This window comes from Benincasa hispida, chromosome 6 (genome assembly GCF_027475165.1).
Source record: "Benincasa hispida cultivar pf3 chromosome 6, pf3_genome.v1.1, whole genome shotgun sequence".
Taxonomy (NCBI): domain Eukaryota; kingdom Viridiplantae; phylum Streptophyta; class Magnoliopsida; order Cucurbitales; family Cucurbitaceae; genus Benincasa; species Benincasa hispida.
The window spans coordinates 46,434,108-46,457,759 of record NC_143483.1 but is presented as its reverse complement, the minus strand read 5'-3'; the positions used below and the strand labels follow the sequence as shown (position 1 = coordinate 46,457,759).

The 23,652-nt window shown below is 33.5% G+C and overlaps 1 protein-coding gene and 1 pseudogene across 4 annotated transcripts in view; one reads left to right on the top strand and one right to left on the bottom strand.

The window, feature by feature from the left end:
- The window catches only part of LOC150035707 (uncharacterized), a 103,205-nt gene extending 79,553 nt beyond the window's left edge, over positions 1 to 23,652 (bottom strand). Inside the window, exons 1-7 of one of the 4 annotated variants that reach the window (XM_090314681.1) lie at positions 23,618 to 23,652; positions 23,465 to 23,491; positions 22,478 to 23,368; positions 19,300 to 19,549; positions 19,168 to 19,217; positions 18,951 to 19,036; positions 1,833 to 2,205 (exon numbers count right to left, since the gene is read on the bottom strand). In XM_090314681.1, coding sequence (XP_090170807.1) covers positions 2,148 to 2,205; positions 18,951 to 19,036; positions 19,168 to 19,217; positions 19,300 to 19,441 — 336 coding nt within the window. In that variant the 5' untranslated portion in view covers positions 19,442 to 19,549; positions 22,478 to 23,368; positions 23,465 to 23,491; positions 23,618 to 23,652 and the 3' untranslated portion in view covers positions 1,833 to 2,147. Of the gene's footprint in view, positions 1 to 1,832; positions 2,206 to 4,445; positions 5,531 to 18,950; positions 19,037 to 19,115; positions 19,218 to 19,299; positions 19,550 to 22,477; positions 23,369 to 23,464; positions 23,492 to 23,617 lie in introns of those variants that run through there. The other 3 variants (XM_090314671.1, XM_090314679.1, XR_016530110.1) reach the window with 3 other exon arrangements.
- Positions 2,529 to 4,423, top strand: LOC150035708 (uncharacterized; annotated as a pseudogene).

Sequence of the window (23,652 nt, the reverse complement as noted above, 5' to 3'; positions counted from 1 at the left end):
CTAGAAGAAATTCGGGCTTTAATGTCGGTTGGAAAAAGTGAAATCGGATGTATAATGTCGGTTTAAAAAAAAAGATCTTTAATGTCGATTTTAAACCGACATTGAAGATGGGCTTTAAACCGACATTAAAGGTGTAATTTTTTTTCTTATTTTATTAAATAATATATCCCTAAATCGTGAGCTCCTTCTCTTCTTTACGCCCAAACCCTTCTTTGTCACGCCAGCACTAAACCTTACCTCGTCCAATCCCTAAACCTTTCCCTCGCCGTCCGTCGATCATTATCAACTTTCTTCCATCGATCGTTCATGTCGTCGATCTCCTTCACTCGCCGTCGATCTCCTTTATGTCGTCGCTCGCCATTGAATTTGCTGTATTCTTCGACAATGAAGTGACTGTCAAAAATCTGTACTGTTGTCAAATTTATTGCTGTTTTTTTATATAGTTGCTGTTTCTTTTAGTTTATAGCTTGATTAACCCACTTTTAGCTTGAACTCCCAAATGTACTTCCATCTTGATATTTTAGGTAGTTTCTTTTGACTTAGTATGGGTTGCGAAGAAGTTAAGTTGGTTGAAACAAGGCGTTTGAAATAGAAAAATAGTGTTAATATTATTGGTTGAACAATTTCAGGAAAAACGGAGATTGAGGAAGCTTACAACCTAAACAATTCTCGCCCTTGACTGTGAGTGACTATTTTCCTTGAAAATAAACCTTTGCAGTTTTACCTGATTTTATGAGCATGACTTGTTTTTAGAGTAATTAAATCATAGTTTTGATGACAGTTTCCTATCACTGATTTATGGGCATTTATGGTACTTTTAATATTATGATTCGTTGGAAATTTATATCAAAAATATGTTTTAGCTTGGATTTATTGATGAAAATGTTTTGAAAATCCTATTTTAGCTTGATTTTCATGGAATGGTTCGATGTGAAATGCTATTCATAAAGGTTTATGAAAAGTGATGGTTTATGCTGGTTTGTGAAAGATTGTTTTCAAACTACTAGATCTTATACTCATGGTGAACCACTAGAACTTATACTCATGGTGACTTTACCCTTATGCTATGAGAATGTGTTTAGCGCCACCTAAGTGAGTAGGAGATTACCAGGGATGAAAAAGGTCAGAGTAACCGGAAAATCCAGAGATACCTGGCCATGTGCTGAGGAGATATGATTTAGGTCTTTAGGACCCACCGTAGCACACATAAGAAAATAGAGGGCTATGGAGCTCCTATGGAGTAATTGTTTTGATATGTAGTATGTAATATTTTTCCTATTATTAATGAAGTTTGATCCTTTGTAACTACTAACTTTGGGTCAAGAACTATGGAGTAACTACTAACTCAGTCGCATATTCCTTTTTGTAAATTATCCACCATATGTTATAATCTTTGCTAAGGTATGTTAGTTTCGAGATTCTAGTTTAATGGTTTGAGATTATAGCTTAATTATGTGTTAGCTCTAAAAAAGAGCTATTATTCCTTGATATTGACTCATACAAAATCTAAGGACACGGTTTATTGTGATATTTGTTTGGATTGATATTTGTTTTGATTCAATACTTGATTTTGAGTGAAGTTTTTCATTTGTTAGGTTCAAGTTTGACGTGTAAGGCTAAATTTTGATTCTTGGGGATTTGGAAGGAAGATAGGAAGATTGCATTGGACGTGTTTTAAGAAGGTTGACAAGTGGAGAAGGTGCACCCAACACAAAAAGGACTTCATAACAACATTAATAACAAGGACAAGGTAATATTTATAAGATGCTTATCTTAAAAGTCTAGTTGTTCTAAATTTGTTGAAGTTGCATATCTTACAATCATAATTTTATGCTTTTAAATTTTCCCTTGTTATTCTTTTTTTTTTTTTTTTTGTAGATTAAGTTGCATATTTTACAATCATGGATAAGTCATGGATGAAAATGAATAGAATGTCAGCTGAGTATGGTTTAAGAGTCGAGGTGTTTATTAAAAATGGTCAGCTGAGTTGTCCATGTTTGAAGTGTGTTAATATGCAAAGACTCTAGATGTGAACAAAATAAGAGAACAATTATTTTTTAATGGTATAGATCAAAGTTATCAGACATAGATTTTTCATGGTGAATCATTACCGATTAAGAGAAACAATGAAAATGTGTCTACTAGTGCTAGACGAAGTTGATGAGGATGATGTTGATGTTGATGACATAATTGGATTGTTTGAGGCTGCATACAATAACTATTTTAGTGGAAAATCCGATAATTTTGAAGAATTATTAGATGATGCGAAGAAACCATTGTACCCAAATTGTAAAACTTTTTTCAAAATATCTACATTGGTAAAGTTATATAATTTAAAAGCTAAATTGGATGGAGCGATAAGAGTTTCACTGAGTTGTTGGAATTAATTCATGACATATTACCTAGTCCTAATGAAATTCCAACTTCTACTTAGAAAGCAAAAAAGATGTTGGGTACTCTTGGAATGAAGTACAAGAAGATTCATGCATGTAGAAATGATTGTTGCTTGTTTAGAAAAGAACTTTCTAATGCAAATGTATGCCCATTTGTGGTACTTCAAGATGGAAGCTTCAAAAAAATTTAAATGAAAGGGCTAAGAATATCCTAACAAAAGTCATGTGGTATTTCCCCCCAATTCCAAGATTTGAAAGAATGTTTCGAAGTAAAGAAACAGCAAGTTTATTCACGTGGCATGCTTAAAAAAAAAGAAACAGATGGTTTATTAAAACATCCCAAAGATGCCCATCGTGGAAAAAAATAGACAATTTGTGGCTAAAGTTTGGGTCAGAACCTAGAAATTTCCGTCTTGCTCTTTCGACAGATGGGGTAAATCCACATGGAGATCTTAGTAGTAGATATAGTTATTGGCCAGTGATGTTAGTGATGTACAATCTATCTCCATGGTTGTGCATGAAGCGAAAATTTTTTATGTTGACTGCACTAATATCTGGTCCTAAACAACCGGGAAATGACATAGATGTTTATTTAGCTTCGTTAGTAGATGACTTGAAAAAACTTTGGAAAGATGGGGTAGAATGTTACGATGCATATGAAGAACAATGTTTCATGCTTAAACTATTTTATTATGGACCATTAATGATTTTCCTGCGTATGGTAACTTGTGTGGTTGTACGGTTAAAGGATATCATGCATGTCCAATTTGTAGAGAGAATACTTCATCCACTTATTTACCAAAAGGGAAGAGGATGGCATATCTCGGGCATTACAAGTTTCTACCCCACCATCATCCATATAGAAAACAAAAGAAAGCTTTTAATGGCGCACAAGAATTAGAATTTGATCCAGAACCATTGAGTGGGGAAGAAATTCTTGCAGAAACAAGTAAGTATCAATATTCATTTGGTAAGAAAAGTATCAAAGAAAAGAACAGTGGAGATAGCACTTCAACTTATTGGAAGAAAAAATCTATTCTTTTCGAGTTAGAATACTGGAAGTATCTTGATGTGCGACATTGTTTAGACGTGATGCATATTGAAAAGAATGTATGTGCAAATCTTATTGGCACATTGCTTGATATTCCTGATGAAACAAAAGATGATACTCGATTAGATTTGGTGGAACTGAACATTAGATCAGAGTTAGCCCCTCAAGTAGGAGAGAAAAAAGTCTTTTTACATCCCACATGTTATATATTAACACGAGCTGAGAAATTGAGCTTTTGTAAGGTACTATCAAAAATTAAAGTACCTGAAGGCTATTCATTGAACATTCAAAGTTTAGTGTCGTTCACAGATTTAAAACTTTACAGACTTAAGTCGCATGACCATCACGTTCTTATGCAACAATTATTATCGATAGCCATTCGTGATATTTTACCCAAACATGTAAGACTTGTAATTACTCGCCTATGCTTCTTCTTTAATGCTATATATTGCAAGGCGATCGATTCATCTCAGCTAAAGGGTATGCAAGAGGATATCATTGTCACTCTATGCCTCTTAGAGAAGTATTTTCCTCCATCATTCTTCACAATAATGGTACACCTTGTAGTGCATCTCGTAAGAGAAGTTGAGTTTTGTGGACCTGTTTATTTGAGGTGGATGTATCTTTTTGAACGATACATGAAAGTGTTGAAAACTTATGTACGAAATAAAAATCGACCAGAAGGATGTGTTGGAGAAAATTATATTGTTGAAGAGACTATAGAGTTTTGTTCTGAATTCGTATATGGTGTTAATTCTATTGGGCTAAACTCATCAACAAAGAAAGCGAATTCAAACATTGATAGAGTATTGTCAGCTGCTTCTTTATCAGATCGAGTAAGGATGAGTTGGATCAAGCTCATCTTTATGTTATTCAACATGTAAATGATGTGCTTCCTTACGTCGAGTATGTAGATCTTCATCTTATTCTTGTTTTAGGTTACTTGATTATTCAATAATCTACTAACTTTGTCATTTATAATAGACAACATATGGATATTTTTTCTAAGCTCAATTCTGGTAAAAATAAAAGTAGAAAGTGGCTTCAAGAAGAGCATAATCGTATATTCAGTTGGTGGCTGTCCACACGGGTAATCTCTAGAGACCTACTATTTGATGTATAATTAAATGTTAACTACTAAAATATTATGAAATATATCGTAGGTTGCACTAGCTCTCGAAGTTCCTAAAAATTTCATATCATCTTCTTTAAGATAGATAGCTAATGGACCTTGTCCAACTGTGGCAAAATATTCCGGTTATGTGGTCAGTGGTTACTACTATCACACAAAGAATCGCGATGATGTTAGGAGGGTTCAAAATAGTGGAGTTAGTATAACGGCTACCACAATGCAAGTCTCTAGTGTTAAGGATAAAAGGCCCGTCATGTCAGATATGACCTTTTATGGTGTAATACAAGAAATATGGGAGCTTGACTATCATGGATTATCATTTATTTTATTCAAATGTAATTGGGTTGAGAATAGAACTAGAGTCAAAACAGACGAGTTTAGGTTTACTATTGTGGACCTCAATCGTATTGGACATAAATCAGACCCGTTTATTTTAGCCTCTTAAGCAAAACAAGTATTCTATGTAAAAGACCCCACAAATTCGGGTTGGTCAATTATTTTAACATCTACACAACGAACAATTGAGGATGATTTTTATAAAGATGAAATAGGAGATATGTTACAAGAGTGTGGTTATGGAGGTATGCAAAGAATGCCCAATGTTGATACATTTACTGAGATTGATGATACAACATCCACATACATTAGACATGATTGTGAGGGTCGATGAGTTGATAAATAATGTATTAAACATGGTATGTCATTTACTATGGTTATATGTATTTAAATATTAAGATTATATGTTTTTTATGTGAGTAATGTTTTTTTTTTTTTTGTAGATTGACATGGAAACTTCAACAAGTAGCAGCGATGATGATAGAAATATGATCCCACAAAAACATAGTAGAATAAATATACCACGTGGCCCAACTACAATGTCTGAGTTGGCACAAATAAGGACATCTGGGCAATGGTTGACCATCGATTATAATGAACATGAACAACCAGTTGGATCTGGAGCAAAGAAGATGCAGAGTTATATAGGAGTTTGTGTTCGACAACAAATTCCTATAACGCATGATTCTTGGAAAAAAGTTCCAAACATTGTATATTCCGAGATTGTGTAGCGATATGTTTTCTAAACTTTTAAATCACGTGCATAGTAGTTTATTAGTTTATTGTTTAACTACTTTTTTCATTGTGCAGATGTCATTCAATGTGGACTCTAAGTGCAAACATTGTATATTAATGTCTGCATCTAGGAAGTTTCAGACTTTCAAGACAACGTTGACTCAAAAGTTCATACTTCCATTTAAGGATGAACCCTCGGTCTTACAATTTCCACCGCAACAATATTCTCATATAGAGCAAGATCATTGGATATCGTTCGTCAATGAATGATTGAGTGAAGAATGGGAGGTAAGTCATTCACAATAAATTACATGTCAACGTTATCATTATTTTGATAGGTAACTTCAACTAGATTTGTTGTACAGAAAATCAGTCGTATTCAAAAAGAAAGTGCCAAATGTGTATATAATCACCACATTTCTCGGAAGGGCTATGTGAATCTTGCCCAAGAATTAGTGAGTTATTCGAATTAAATTAAATATTTTATTCTAATATGTTTATGCTAATTAAATATGTATGTTCATGTAGAACCTATTTTATTCTAATATGTTTATGCTAATTAAATATGTATGTTCATGTAGAACCTATTGAATGACCCTTCTTATCGAGCGACTTTATGGAAGGAACCAAGAAAAGGAAAGAATGTGCTAATCAGATTGTAAGTATATACTATGCAAAATTTAAGATGACATATATATAAAGTTTAAGATGATATAGATATTGTGTGAAAATTGTAATATGTTTTATAGGATAAATTGGCTGAAGTTCATGAAGGTGAAGATGTTCTCATCAAAGCATTGGGTACGGAAGAACATTGGGGACGTGTTAGAGGAATGGGTGATTTTGTTTCCTATTCTCAATATTTCAAATTAGTAAAACCAAAGTCCTCTATGAGCCAAGAAATTGAAGGAGGCTCTAGTAAAAAAAATGTTCGACATGGTAAAGTGTCAAGAGAAAGAACTCACAGCAGACAATTTCATCAGTCCAAATCATCTGTTGGAAGTGTTGCACTAAGTGCATCTGAAGAAGATACTGAGAAGATGTCTAAAGAAGATTTGGAGGTAATTTATTTATTTTTAACTTTTAAATTTTAATCATATTGTACGTGCTTAACCATGCATGACATAAGTTCTTTTAAATTTGTTAAGGGGACACCATGCCACTTGGCTATAGGAACTGTAGATAATATTATTGCAGTAGCCACAACATTTGATGATGATGTGCCATGCTTTACTGTTAAAGTTTTGATTGACATTGCCATTGGAGAAGATTTGCCTATACCAATTCCTGTGAAGGGTAAAATAAAGTTCTTAAAGCAAGCAATGGGCAATTTCGTAAAATGGCCCTCGTGAACTTTGTAGTTATGGTTGACGAGAAAAAAGTATGTTTCCTTTTTAGTTTATGAGTTTGGTTATTTATTATTTTTCCTACTTTGAATTTTTGTAACTTTGGTTATGGTAGGATCATTCACCAATTAAGAGCTTTAGCCAGTCCTTCAATTATACTCACGCTAATGGTACTATCAAATTATTGAACGGACATGTCATGCATAACATGAACGATGTAGACATGATCCGTATCTCTTTGGACGAGCATATATTTGGAAGAGACAAATTTATTTATTTAGGCCGCGATGATCTACTCCAATATTGCAATATGGTTGAAATAGGCTACATGTGTATTTTGACATACATTGCGTAAGTATTGCTCATCTAGATTCACTCATGTATACTTTGTTTCATGTTGATAAATAATAAATTTTACTTTGTTTAGGTATCTTTGGGATGAATGTGGTCATGATTGAAAAAGATTTTTTTATAATTGATCAAGCAAGAATATTGCCACACGTGAAGTCTTAAGATATCCGATCCAGAAATTTAGCCAATCAATTAGAATTGGCTAATTTAGACCAATTAGTCCTCATTCCATATAACACAGGGTAAGTAGATACAAGTTCTTAAGTTATTTTTAATTTGCATTCTAAACATACTAATATTTCAAAATTGTTGCTTATTATAGTTATCATTGGATATTGATTGTAATCAATCTACAAGAAAATTGTGTTTATGTTTTGGATTCTCTTCGAAGCAAGGTTCAAGAGGATTTTCATGGAGTTATAAATATGTAAGTGTAATTAAACTTTCTTAGCTCTTAATTGAAGTATTTATGTTTAACTAATGTTTTTAAACTATTTAGTGGATTGAAAACATGGCAAGCCAACCACAATCTCCAACACTATCGGTCTTCTCCAAAATGGAAACTTGTAAAGGTAAATTTGTATTCATTTTTTAACAATTTATGTTCATTCGACTTCTTTATAAAAATTTAACAATTGTTTTCAACTTCTTTATATGCAGTGCCCTCGTCAATTAGATTCTGTAGGATGTGGGTACTATGTGCTTGTATATACACGAAATAGTGCATTAGCTTACTACTCCCATTACTAGCCTCGTATGCAAATTATTTATTTTTTTCTATAGTGCTAGCTTTAATTTAATAAATGGATGTAAACTTATGTTGAATTTATCTTCTTTTTTTTTTTTTCCTTTTTGTAGTTCAATACAAAAGATGCATATACGCAAGGAGAGATCGACGTAATTCGGACCCAATGGACAAGTTTTGTTGGCTAATTTGTGTAAGGATGTAATTATTGTTTTTTTTTGTCTCAATAGAATGTAAATGCTAGCTTAGAATGAATGTAAATTTATCTAACCATGATCTTTGTGAATGGAATTAGTACTAATATGATATTTGTGAACGAGAGAAATAATGCCTTGGTGTAAGTATTTTATGAAAGTCTGATTTTGGTATTGTGATTCTTGTTTGTAGAAAAATTCATAGGTGGAAGACATGATCTATTTATTATTGGAAGCTGTATTCATGGTATTGTGATTATGGTTTATTCATGGAATTAGTACTAAAATTTGTGAATGAGAGAAATGATGGCTTGGTGTAAGTATTTTATGAAAGTCTGGTTCTGGTATTGTGATTCTTGTTTGTGGATAAATTTCATAGGTGGAAGACATGATCTGTTTATTATTGAAAGTTGTATTCATGGTATTGTGATTTTGGTATTGTGATTCTTGTTTATTCATGGAATTAGTACTAATTGATATTTGTGAGTGAGAGAAATGATGACATTGGTGTAAGTTATGTATTCTATGAAAGTCTGGTTCTGGTATTGTTTTGTAAATTTTGGTGGATAAATTCATAGGTGGAAGACAAATATTGATGAGTATATATAATGGATTGGAAATATTGATTCTTGTTTGTGGATAAATTTATAGGTTTAGACAAATATTGATGGGGCTCTCCATGCAATTTTTTTTTATACTTTTTAATATAAAACAATGACGGACATTTCTTGACCCAACACGATACAATAATGTTGTTTTTAACTTATTTAACCAAAAAAATGGATTCGACAACGGAATTTAAAAAAAAAAAACGGACAGATTCAGGCTTCAATGTCGGTTGCAACGGACATTAAAGACCTTTAATCACTAAAGACCTTTAATGTTGGTTGCAAGACCTTCAATGTTGAGACTCAATCGACATTAAAGACCTTCAATGTTGGTTGCAACCGACATTAAAGACCTTCGATGTCGGTCAATCGACATTGAAGGCTGCAATATTGGTGTTATTGAAGGCATTTAAACCGACATTAAAGGTCTTTAATAACATTATTTTTAATGTCGGTTGTCAGCAACTACATTAAAAATGCGTAGGTGTTCAATATTACAAGGCGATGAGACATCCTACTGAAAACCGAATTGTCTCATCACCCTATCAGGAAGATGCCACTCACTACATTAAAGCCCTTTAATGCGTAGGAGGATCAACACGTGTATTTATCTTGACTCCTTTATTTCTTCTCTTCTTTTATCGAAATAATTCATGCACTTGAAGAATGTTATTTGGGCAAAAGCATAGACAACATTCGAGCTCCTTTGAGGACGTCATTTATGCACTCTGATAGATTTGTCGTCATCCACCCATATCTGAACCCTCCATCATGAAGCCCATTGCTCTAAACCAATGTTGTAAAAAAAAACTCAGACAGCTCCGATTTATTCCTCTGATAAGACAATTGCTTTATTGAACTTTCGAATTTGAAACTAACACCCGACACGATAAACATTGAAAAATTAAATGTCGTAAGGACGATGGTGATATTTTGGTCCCGTCCAACCATTTGGACGTAAGCAGAAACGATGTCGTAAGTAGAAACGATTGTTCACTGCTGCGATTATGCCAGCATGTCGATCTAAAATTAAACACACTTCTTCGTGTGTTACAATTTCTCTCAAATGTTTCAAGAACCATCCACATGAGTCTGTGGACTCTTCATCAGCAACGACAAATGCAAGTGGAAGAAGATGCCTATTCGAGTTAACTGATGTAGCAATCAACAATTTTTCTCGATATTTGCCATATACCATCTATCTGAATTATCGGCCGACATTTATAAGCTTCTATACAAGAACCAAATGCCCAAAATACAGAAGTTAGGATAACATGGCCTTCAGTAAGCATTTAACTCTTTAAACGTGTTCCAGGATTGGTCTGCTTAACCATATACAACCACATGGGTAACAATTTGTAAGACTCATCCCAATCATCGAACACTTTAGCCAACGCTTTTCTTTTGCCCTCCCATACCCTCTTTATGGTAAGGAAAATGATATCCAAACTTTGATTTGATGTCGAACTGCAGTTATGCCACGCTGATAGATGGTTTTTCTCTTATAGCATCACAAAACTCTAGTGCAATCATTGATGAATCTAATTGCACATGACTTTGACTCTGTTTTGAATAAAAACATGTATGCTGCTCATCGTATTTAGTGATCTCGAACAAGCCATAAGATTTTTTCTTTATTTCACGAAGTCTCCACTTGCAACCTTCCTCCCACTTCTTACACCGAATTGTCCAAATCTTCGGTGTCGATTCCACGACCTCATATGGTGCGTGATAGCAAAATATTTGACCGCGTGTTGTAGCATTTCTTTATCTTAAAAAATCATCCTTTTATACAACTGAGTATTGTTAACGTCCACAGGAGCTACAATTGGGTCATGTTCTCGAATGCTATCCAGTACATTCATATCCAAATCGTTGAATATATCTGAAAGTAACTCATGTTCACGACCATCGAAATTCAACTCTTCAAATTCATCGTCTGTTTCAATTATGAAATCTCTATACTGGTTGTTAGCCGCCATATCTTCATTATTACATGGCGATGCAACTGACACCGGATCAGGATCAATACATTCAGTTGGATCTTCAAATTGACTAAATGGTGTTTATTACTCCTATCCTATTTACATACATACAAATGCACTAAATTCGGCTATGGCATCGCGATTGAGAACATCAAGTTCATAGCTTGTACATTCAGAATAGGGAATGACATAAACCTTATTGATCCCGATGATTCTAAGTTAGGATATCTATATATTATTTCTAACTGATTTGTTCCCATATTTACACTAAGTGGCATCCCAACCATTTCAATGAATTGTTCAAATACAATTCCACTGTTCACATTAAAAAGTTTACCTTATTGTGATTTTTTTTTATTTTTTAAATATATTTCTTATATTTCTTATTGTGATTTTTATTGTGGTTTGTTTTTGTTTAAGTTTGATAATTAGGAGAATAATTAGTAATGTATTGTTTGTCCTTTTTTTTTTTTTTTTTTTAGAAAATGGCGGACAAATGTTTGGGATTTTTGTTGTTTACAAATGGTAATATGATTGATGGTATTAATGGAGTTGACTATGATCAACCACCAAGTGGGAGTTTTAGCATAAATGCGAACAGTGGAATTGTATTTGAACAATTTATTGAAATGGTTGGGATGTCACTTATTGTAGATATGGGAACAAATCAGTTAGAAATAATATATAGACATCCTAACCTAACCATCAGGATCAATAAGGTTTCCATTCCCAATCGCGATGCTACTGCCGAATGCACAAGCTATGAACTTGATGTTCTCAATCGCGATGCTACTGCCGAATTTAGTTCATTTATATGTAAATGTAAATAGGATAGGGGTGGATATAAACTTGAATATACCATTTAGTCAGATTGAAGATCCAACTGAATGTATTGATCCTGATCTGGAGTCAATTGCATCGCCATGTGATAATGAAGATATGGCGGCTAACAACAAGTATAGAGATTTCAAAACTAAAACGGACGATAAATTTGAAGAGTTGGAATTCGATGGTCGTGAACATGAGTTACTTTCAGATACATTCAACGATTTGGATATGAATGTACTGGATAACATTCGAGAACATGACCCAATTGTAGTAGCCCCTGTGGACGTTGACAATACTCAGTTGTATAAAGGGATGATTTGTCAAGATAAAGAAATGCTACAACACACGATCAAATGTTTTGCTAGTAAATGTCACACATCATATGAGGTTGTGGAATCGACACTGACGATTTGGACAATTCGGTGTAAGAAGTGGGAGGAAGATTGCAAGTGGAGACTTCGTGCAATAAAGAAAAAATTGCACGACTTGTTCGAGATCACTAAGTACGATGAGCAGCATACATGTTTTTATTTAGAACTAAGTCAAAGTCATGTGCAAGGATTCATCAATGATTGCACTAGAGTTCTGTGATGCCGTAAGAGAAAAACCATCTATCAGCGTGGCACAACTGCAGTCCGACATCAAATCAAAGTTTGGATATCATGTACCTTACCATAGGGTATGGGAGGGCAAAAGAAAAGTATTGGCTAAAGTATTCGGTGATTGGGATGAGTCTTACAAATTGTTACCTAGGTGGTTGTATATGGTTAAAAAGACCAATCTCGGAACACGTGTAGAGTGGAGAGTGAAAGAAACGCTTACTGAATGCCATGTTATCCTAACTTCTATATTTTGGGCATTTGGTCCTTGTATAGAAGCTTTTTAATAAATGTCGGCCGATAATTCAGATAGATGGTGGTACACACTTGTATGGCAAATATCGAGGAAAATTGTTGATTGCTACGTCAGTTGACTCAAACGGGCATCTTCTTCCACTTGCATTTGCCGTTGCTGATGAAGAGTCCGCAGACTCATGGGGATGGTTCTTGAAACACTTGAGAGAAATTGTAACACACGAAGAGGTGTGTTTAATTTCAGATCGACATGCTGACATAATCGCAACAGTGAACAATCCAGCAAATGGTTGGACGGGACCAAAATGTCACCATCATTTCTGCTTACGATATATCGTCAACAACTTTAATAAAAAGTACAAATTTAATACATTGAAAAATTATGTTTATCGTGCCGGGTGTCAGTTTCAAATTTAGAATTTCAATAAAGAAATTGAAGATATCAAAGGAATAAATCGGAGCTGTCTGAGTTTTTTTGACAACATTGGTTTAGAGCAATGGACTCAGCATATGATGAAGGGTTCAGATATGGGTGGATGACGACAAATTTATCAGAGTGCATAAATGGCGTCCTCAAAGGAGCTCGAATATTGCCTATAAAAATGCTCTTGCTCAAATAACATTCTTCAAGTGCAAATTATTTCGAAAAAAGAAGAGAAGAATTAGGATGCATTGGAGCGTCAAGATAAATACACCCGATAACATTTTGAGCCTATAGCCTTTTTACCTTTAGGCAGTAAGATCAACTCCCTATGGAAGGATGCAGGTTCAGCATCAATGTCAAATTTGGCCATAAAGGCATGGTATGAATGATTAAATTCAGGACTAAGGGCACGTGATGTGTTTGATCTAGTCAGCATTTTAGAGGAAAGAAAAAAGTCATTAAGATGAGATGAAAGTCGAGTTTGTCTTCTAGGGAATCTGTTTGAGGGTGTAGGGTTATTAGTCCATATATGATTAATTCCATGACTATCAGAATCAAGATTTGCGTCAGAGTCAAAAGGTAAAACTGCTTCCAATCTAGGTGGGTCAAAGACTGCTCATGATTAGTGTCAGAATGCTCAGAAGGTGTCGTCATATTAACTGGGAAATAATTTGAAAATTTCTCTCTTTCATCATCTTTTAAAGCAAATGGTTACATTCTCATGAAACACAACATCTGTTCAACATAAATTTCTTGTCAAGATCATACAATTTATATCCCTTTTGTTTGACTGGATATTCTAGATTATACATGTGTGCCCTACGGTTAAATTTTGTTCTCCCATGTAGGTTGGTTGCATAGGTCAAGCATCCAAAAACTTTGAGGAAATTGTAAGTTGATTGATTTATTAGAAAGTTTGGTATTGGGTATGTTTAGGACTCTAGTTGATCAAATAAGTAGTTGTCAGGATACATTCACCCCATAATCTAATAAGAAGAGAGGCATGTGTTCTTAAAGCTCTTATTTCCAGTAGATGCCTGTGTTTTCTCTGAGCAATTCCATTTTGTTGCGAAGTATGTGAATTACTCCTTTGATGAGCAATTCCATTATTTCTCGAGAAAGACATTTCATTGTTGCATAGTATGTGAATTACTCCTTTGATGAGCTATTATTCCATTATTTCTCAAGAAAGACATTTCATGGTTTACAAAATTAGTCTCATTATCTCTAAGCACTTTATCTATCTGTGAAACATTGGTGAGAGCAAAGAATTCTTTGAGAGTTTTGAGTACACGATCGTGTAGTATTGCATCGTGTACTCATTTAGCTCCACGTCTAATCGTCTATACGATCGTTTAGCTCCTCAGCTGTCATCTACACGATCGTTTAACTCCACTTAACTATCGTTTACACGATCGTCTAGCGTTTCTTCTAATTGTTTACATAATTGAACTATCGTTTAGTTCTTGAAGCTTCGTCTACACACGATAGAACTGCCATTTGGTAAACGACAGAAGGATTTTCAAGTCTCAACATACCACCTCCCATGACTCTTGAATTATTTTTACCATTATATCTTAGTTTTTTATGATCGTTAACGTGAAGATCTTGTCATCTGGGACAACAAGTGGTATCAGAGCTTAGTGAACAGTTCAAGACAGCTCCAAGATTTAAGGCTTTTGAATTATAAATCTTGAAGACCAAGAATGACAACTACCAGATATAAGATTGAGAAATTCGATGGTAAGACAGATTTCGAACTATGGAAAGTGAAGATTAAAGTAGTCTTGGGGCAGCAGAAGGCTCTCTTGGCCATTACGGATCCTGCAAAGTACCCTGAAACACTCTCTGAGGCAGATAAAGAGACTATTGAAGAAATGTTTATAGAACCATACACTCAATGTCACAGACAGTGTTTTGAGGCTAGCTCCCTGTGGAACAAACTGAATGAAATATATCTCAACAAAGACTTGCCCAACAAAGCTTTCTTCAGGGAAAGATTCTTCACCTACAAGATGGATGCAACAAAGTCCCTCACGGATAATCTTAATGAGTTCAAGAGACTGTCTTCTGAGTTCATATTAATCAGAGATAATATTGGGAGAATGAGTCATTCATACAGATTCTCTACCAGAATCTTTCAAAGATGTGAAGACTGCAATGAAAAGCGGTAGAGAAGAATTACCACAGAAGTTATCAATCAGCTATGAAAGTCAGGGAACTTGAGTTGCATGAGTAAGAAGGATCAACAAGGAGGTGAAGGCTTGTTCTCAAAGGGAAAGAACAAGAACAATGGGAAGGGGAAATAGAACAATGGTGATAAATCCAAGATAAAGTGCCATTTTTGTCACAAAATGAGGCACATGAAAAAGGACTGCTATGCCTTGAAGAGAAAATTGAACCAACAGAACTCCGGGGGGTAAACAGACCGAAGCTACTGTAAGAGAGAACTCCCTAGTCTATTCAGATGCTTTAGTTACTATTGAAGAATATTATGGAGACTCGGGATTGGGTGTTAGATTCTGGCTGCTCTATCCATATGACACCATCCAAGGGATGGGTTTTGCACTTATAAGAAGTGAGATGGTGGACTGATCTATATGGGAAACAATAACACTTGCAGAGCTATTGGAATAGGGTCTATGTCCTTGAAAATGTAGGATGGTTCAGTCAAATTGATAAGGAACGTGAGACATATTCCTACTTTGAAGAAAAAACTCCTATCTTTGGAGATGTTTGATGTCATAGGCTGTGAGTATGGGGTGTACCTTTGAAATTATTAAGGATTCTAAAGTGGTTTTGGTGGCAATCAAGGTAAATGGTTTGTATGTCATCAAGGATGTGCAAATGGCACATTCGGCCTTATTGGCAACTGATGAAAAAACTACTGAAGATGAGTTGTGGCACAAAAGGCTTTCTTAGTGTGAGGGGGCTGCAAATGCTCTCTAAACAAGGGATGCTTCTAAGGGGAGATAGCTTTAAATTCTGTGAACATTGTATATTAGGCAAAGCAACAAGACAATAATTCCCCAAAGGACAACACACTTTAAAGGAAATCCTTGAATATGCACTTTAGACTTGTGGGGGCCAGCTCACTCTCCATCTCTAAGTGGAGCAAGGTACTTTCTTTCATTTGTAGAAGATTACTCAAGGAATTTACATTTTAAAATCCAAAGAAGTATTGTGGAGAGGAATTCAATTTGTTTTGCAGTGAGCATGGCATAGTAAGGCATAGAACTGTGGGGTATACACCACAATAAAATGGAGTAGTTGAAAGATTGAGGGCCAACTCACTCTCCATCTCTAAGTGGAGCAAGATACTTTCTTTCATCTGTAGAAGATTACTCAAGGAAGAATTGGGTTTACATTTTAAAATCCAAAGAAGTATTATGGAGAGGAGTTCAATTTGTTTTGTAGGGAGCATGGCATAGTAAAGCATAGAACTGTGGGGTACACACCACAACAAAATGGAGTAGTTGAAAGATTGAATAGAACCGTGTTGGAAAGAGTAAGATGTCAACTGTCCAATGCCTTATTGCCTAAAAAATATTGGGTTGAAGCTGTCTCCTACAACACTCTTGATAGATGCCCACATCAATCCATAGAGCTGAAAACTCCTGAAGATAGGTGAACAGGGCAGCCATCTAAGCTGGAACACTTGAAAGTGTTTTGGTTGTGTAGGCTATTACACCAAGAGTAGAGCTTTAGGTTGTGGCATCCAGTTGAAAAGAGGTGTGTGAATAGTAGAGATGTGGTTTTTAGAGAAAATGAGGTGTTCATGATGTCAGAACAACCATCTTCTACAGTGACAAAGACTAGTAGCACAAGATTTGAGGTGGAGCCTTAAAATGATCATGGAGCTTCTACTTCCTCTCAAAATCTAAAAGGTGTGAGGTTGCTGAAACTAGTGAGCATGTGTGTTAAGTGAACAAATTGAGATACATAGTGACTTACACAACTATTCATTAGCAAGAGACAGACCTAGAAGAACTATTGTACCACCAACTAGATACCAAGAGTCTAATTTTGCTAGTGTAGCATTGAGTGATGCCATTTCTTTGAGTAATAATGAACCTACCAACTTTGAAGAAGCAACAATCAGCCCAGATGCTAGGCAATGAATCATGAAATGAAGTCTCTCAACCAAAATGGCATTTAGAAACTAGTACCTTTGCCAAAAGGGTACAAAGCTCATGCAAACGGATTTATAAATTCAAAGAAGAGATTCCAGGTGTGCTTAGGTTCAAGGCTAGATTTGTTTGCTAAGAGGTTCACTAAAAAAGAAGGCATTGACTAGCATCTGGGCTGACTATATGAGGTATTTTCTCCAGTTGTAAAGCATACTTCCATCATACTGCTTCTTTCCTTAGTTGAAAGGATTTGGAGCTAGACCAATTGAATGTAAAGACAACCTTCCTACATGGGCTGTTGAATGAGACAATTTACATGAGGCCTCAAGGCTATATAAAAGATAGAGAAGAAGACCTAGTGTGCTTGCTGAATGAATCCATATATGGCCTCAAACAATCACCGAGATATTGGTATGAGAGATTTGATGAAGTGATCTCCAAGATGGGGTTCAAAAGAAGCTCATATGATTGGTGTGTCTACATAGACTCTAGTAGCTTCAAGGAACCAGTCTATCTACTTCTTTATGTAGATGACATGTTGCTGGTCGGGAGATCCAAAGAAGAATTGAGGCAAGTGAAAATACTTCTTAAAAGAGAGTTTGATATGAAAGACCTAGAGGAGTCAAGGAGGATCCTAGGCATTGAGATTGAAAGAGACAGAAAATAAGGTAGATTGCTAGTTATAGTCAATCTGAATATTGTTCAAAGATATTGCAGAGGTTCAAGATGGAGAGTGCTAAGCCAATAGGCACTCCTCTTGCAGCTCACTTCAAGCTTTCAGCTGCCAATAGTCCAAAGAGCACAGATGAAGAGCATTTGAACCATATGAAGGCGACCTTATTTCAAGCAGTGGGATCACTGATGTACCTTATGACTTCTACAAGACCAGACCTGTCCTATGCAACAAGTATGGTTAGTAGGTACATGGCAAACCCTAGTAGAAGACATTTGGAGGTAGTCAAGTAGATACTAAGGTATCTATGATACTAAGGTATCTATGTTCATCCAAGGAGGCAAGAGTCTTATATAGACAAAATGAGTCATTCATCCAATAATGAAGTTTAGTTAAGTAGATTTGGACAGAAGACGTTCCCCTATAGGATTGGCAACGGGGCCGGGGTGGAGAAGGGTTCCCCGTCCCTGACCACGATGGGGGATTTTATCCCCATCCCCGCCATTTCAAGGTGGGGACAGGATGGGGATTCCCCGTTGGGGAAACGGGTCCCTGGGGATCCATTCCCTATTTTCCCTTTTATTTCCCTATGGGGACTTTTTTTTATTATTTTTTTTTGTAAAATTATCTTTGGTTTGGGCTTGAATACTTTTGTTGGGCTTAGATTAGGCTAAATTAAAAACCAAGCTAAATGTAAAAAATTAAATACCTAATATTTAAAAATCTAATTATATATATATAGAAGAAATATTTAAAAACCTAATCGGGGCGGGGACACCCTATCCCTGCCTCATCCCCGATTCGGGGACCCTAATCCATCCTTGGTCAAACTGGGGATTCTCCGCACTCTAGTTCCTTATCAAGCTATGTTTTCCTATGGAGAACCAATTTGATCAGTTGGAACTACTTTGCAGCCTGTTGTGGCCCTTTCCACAATAGAGGTTGAGAGTTCATCGCATTGTCTGAAGCTGTGAAGGAAGGTTTGTGGCTAAAAGGTTTACCAATTTCGGCATAACACAAAAAAAATACTATTGTGATAACTAGAGCATAATATACCTATCTAAGAATCAGTAGTTTCATAATAGAACCAAGCACATTGATATTAAATATCATTCATCAGACAAAAGATTGAGAAAAGGGAAATCGAGATAGTGAAGATTACTACCTCTGGTAATGCAGCTGATATGCTAACCAAAACTGTTCCATTAAACAAGCTTGGTAGATGCTTGGAGCTTTTCGGGTTTGAGTTACCTGAAAAATGTTAGCTCAAGTCAGCTCAGTAAAGCCTAGGGACGGTACTCTGGATTCTTATAAAGGTGGAGATTGTTACAGAAAGACTTGAAATCAAGAACATTGCAGCTGGCAGTTGAATTGTTGTCGACCTCTTTCTGTTGTGTTGTAACAACTAGCGCTTCATCGTTGACTGTTGCACCTGCAAAGGAAAACAAATGTGAGATTAATGTAAGAGTGAATAAGAAAACGAGAGAGCAAGGTATTCATTCGTTCTGTAATACTTTGAAGAGTAATAAAAGAGAACCTCCCAATTTGCACAGTGAACGTAAGCCCCTTTGGCCGAACCCACTTAAACTCCCGTGTCTTTTCTCCTTCTCTACGATCGCATCGTGTACTCGATCGTTTAGCTCTACGTCCAATCATCTATATGATCGTTTAGCTCCTCAACTGTCATCTACACGAATATCTAGCTCCACTTAACTGCGTCTACACGATCGTCTAGCGCTTCTTCCAATCGTTTACATAATTGAACTATTGTATATAACTTCGTTGGTTAGGAAATACAACAGATTTATGAAGATTTATTCATTCCCTTTATTTTTCTTATTTGATTGTTTTGTTTATAACTTTTTTCTGTTGTCCCAGATGACAAGATTTTCATATTAACAATCACAAAACACTCAGATTTAGTAAAAAATAATTCTAAAAGTAATCTTAGAGAGAAAAAAAGAGTAACATACAAAAAATTGACACATCAAATTATATCAAACAATAGTAGAATCAAATATTATATACCAAAAGCGAAAGAAATTTCATAAAAAAGAAACAACAAAAGAGCAAAAGAATAGAGAAAATTTTAGAAGGATTATCAAGTGCAAAATGCTTAAATAAATCTACAACATTTAAGAATGTCCATAAGAAAAAGACAACAGAGAACCAAAAAGATAATATACAAAAACTGAACTTAACAAAATTGAAAGAATAGAAGAGACAAAAAAACAATTCATATTTGGTCAAGAAACTTAATGAAACTAAGAATATAGTTTGTTCACCTTAGTAGAACCAAACAAGATAAAAACTAAATGAATGTCACATATCACAAAAATATATATATAGTCATAAAAAATAATAATGCACAAAACTAACTGATCAATATTCTAAATAATAGTAAAACTAGGAAAATAATATACAAAAACGAAAATAATTATTGTCACAATAGAATAAGCCTATAGAAAAAAATTCCTATTCTTAGAAGAGAAAGAGTTATAATATAATTATTTGAACCATTCATAGTTCAATAAAAGAACAAAGTACCAAATAATAGTGTAGAACAACATATAATTAATATATATATATATTTCACAAACAAGAGAAAAAGGATTGAACTTTTTGAACTTTGTATAGTACAATATAAATAAATCAAAAAAGAAAAAAGAAAAAAGAAAAAAATTTCCATATTTGGTCCAACGGAAACAAAATATAATAATATCTATTTAAACCATAACTAACCAAGTAAGATAAAAAAAAGTACTAAAATCACAAAAGTAAAACTAGAAGACGCACAAAATATAATCCATAATTTGTAAAGACGATGCATACTGCCTAAAGCGAAACTAGCACACAAGAACAACAAAAAAATTGTTGTATGTTAAGGTCACATTAAAATTTCAAAACTTAGAACTTAATGACTTTGTGTTAATTTTGATTTGAAACCTATGAATCAAATAAAAACAAGACCAAGAAGATTTTTTTTTACTAAAATTATTATATAAAAAATAATCTACTACAGTACTTAGCAACCACGTCAAAAAGAAAAAAATTATACATTTAGTAAAACAAATGAAACATAACAATCTAATTCTACAAATAACTTGGAGTATAATAGAAATTTATCAAAAATAATTAAACAAAGAGAACTAAAATACAAAAATAAAGTAGAAGACAAAAAAAAACCATAGTGCCAATTAACAAAGAAAAATAAATAAAATTTTAAAAGAGATTTAAAATATAAAGAGCAAATAAAAAGAATCACTAGATAAAAAAAAAAAAATAGTGTACAAAACTAACACCTATATCAAAATCAAACATACTAAAGAATTTCACATAAAAGAAACAACAAACATGAGAAATTTGAATAATTCATAATGGCACAATAAAAGACAGGGTGGAAAAACGTTCGAACAAACAACACCATCATAGTGAAAATGCAACCATATTAAAAAAAAATCACATTTGGTCAAAAAAATAAAATATGAAAAAATTATAAAAGAAAAAAATATGAAAAAAAATAATAATAAAACAACGAATAAGAAAAAGTGAAACTAAAGAATGAAAAAAATTAAAAATAATAAAACAGAGAATATAAAAAGTGAAAATAAAGAATGCCATTTTAGAACAATCCATAGTGCAAAATGCAAACATGTTTAAAAGACAACACAATAGAGAACCAAAGAAAATAATATACAAAAAAATGAATCTGACAAAATTTAAATAATAAAAGACACCAAAAAAAATCATATTTTGTCAAGGGAAAAACAACTAAGAAAATAAAATATAAAAGTGAAACTAACTATCACACTGAAAGTGATAATTATTTGAAAGATCCATCGTTCAAACAATGTATTAAATAATAGTAAAACCAAAAACAAGATAAAACTAAATTAAAAGAATGTCACATAAAAGAAAATAATGGGTATGTACAAAACTAGCTAAACAAATCAATATACAAAATAATAGTAGAACTAAGATAAACAGTACACAAAAGCGAAAAAAAAAATGAATGTAATAGAAGAGAGAGTGATATTTATAAAAACAAAATACCTAATTTAGAACCAAACAAAGAATAAACTAAAAGAATGTCACAGTAAAAGATAAAAGAGTTGAACTTTTTGAACCCTGTATAGTGTAAATATAATCAAGCCATAAGAAAAATAAATTCTACAAATGGTCCAACATAAACAAAAACATAATAATCTATTTCAACATATTAGCCAAATGTGTAAGTCTAAAAAAAAAGAATGAAATAAGAACACACAAAACACAACCCATAATTTATCAAGAGAATTCATAAAAAATTGCTCTAAAGACTGACACAAAAGAAAGTATAGTGAAGATTATACAAAAAAAGGTAGAAAACCAAAGAATGTTGCATAAAACTTTCACATTAAATAGACAGTCAAACAACATGAACATATACAATAAAATATGTTACAAAATCGATAATTAAAGAATACAAAAAATCACTAGAGATAGAGAAGATCAACACACAGATATACGTGGTTCATTAACAGTGTGTTAGCTACGACCACGGCAGAGAGAAACAGTATTATTAGAGAGAATGTTTTTAGAAAATTACATAACAAAACGTCTCTAGGATTAGAGAATTTATATAGCGCACTACTCTAAACCTTAGTCATAATCATAAATAATTACAAATAAATAAATATGCTGAATACGAACCCCCACTAGGGCGCGCTCCCTGGATCCCAACTCGCTGATCAGTCAGCGAGACCCCGTACTTGGTTGGTCGAAACGCCAACAAACAGATTCAAGGCATTTCAACCAAATAAAAATTTAAAAACTCAATACAATATGATATAAGTTAGAAAAAGAGAGGGTAAAGTATCAAAATACAATATGATATAAGTGTTGTTTTAAAGAGCTTTTGAAAAAGAGAGTATCTTTTTTATAAAAAAAAAAAATGTTTTAAAAAAGAACAAATTATGAGAAAAAAATATTGGAAAGAGTTTTTGAAAATTGTATGATGAAGAATTTTTGCAAAACACAAAATTGAAAGAGAAAAACGAGTTTTGAAATGTGTTTTTTTGAAAGATGTTTTTTTAAACAAAAGATTGAATGAAAAAAGTTTGGAAAAGGATTTTTTTAAAGAGAAAGCTTTTGACAAAAAAAAAAGTTTTGACAAAATATTTTTGAAAAAATTTCTAAAAGTTTTATGAGTTCAATTCTTGCAAAAACAAAGTTTAAGAGAAACAAAAGTTTGAGAAAAAAATTTGAAAAGAGATATTTAAAGAGAAAGCTTTCAATAATAAAGGAAGAACAAAAAAAAAGTTATAAGAACACTTTCCAAAATATATGATGGAAGGAAGTTTAGAAATAGATCATAAAAATGATTTTCTTGAAAAAAAAAATTGGGCATAGAAAAAAGTTAAAATCATGAAAGATAAAATAAATAAATAATAAAGCAATACACCCAAAAATAAAAAAATAAATATAGCATTGCACCAAAATTCCAAAATACTAAAAGAAAGAAAAGAGAATAAAATAGAAAAATCTGAGACAGAATTGGGGGTTTGTGTTAATTCCACTTTGATTCAACTGAACAATGTTAATCTGAAATTAAATAACCAAAACGTAATTAGAATAATAATAATGAATGAATGAATGAATTAAAGAAGGGTTTGGTTTTGGTTTAGTTAATTCACTTACCATATGGAAATTATGGGCTTCCACCAACTAAAAGAAAGAAGAAAATTAACTAATTAAGCAGAAGATTAAGGAAAGGAAGTGATTAATTAATTAAATAGAATAATATTATTATTAACGAAGAAGAAGAAGAATTTTGAAAAGTAATTTGCGAACCTGCTGTTGAGAGGAGCATGTTGTTAAAAAGAATG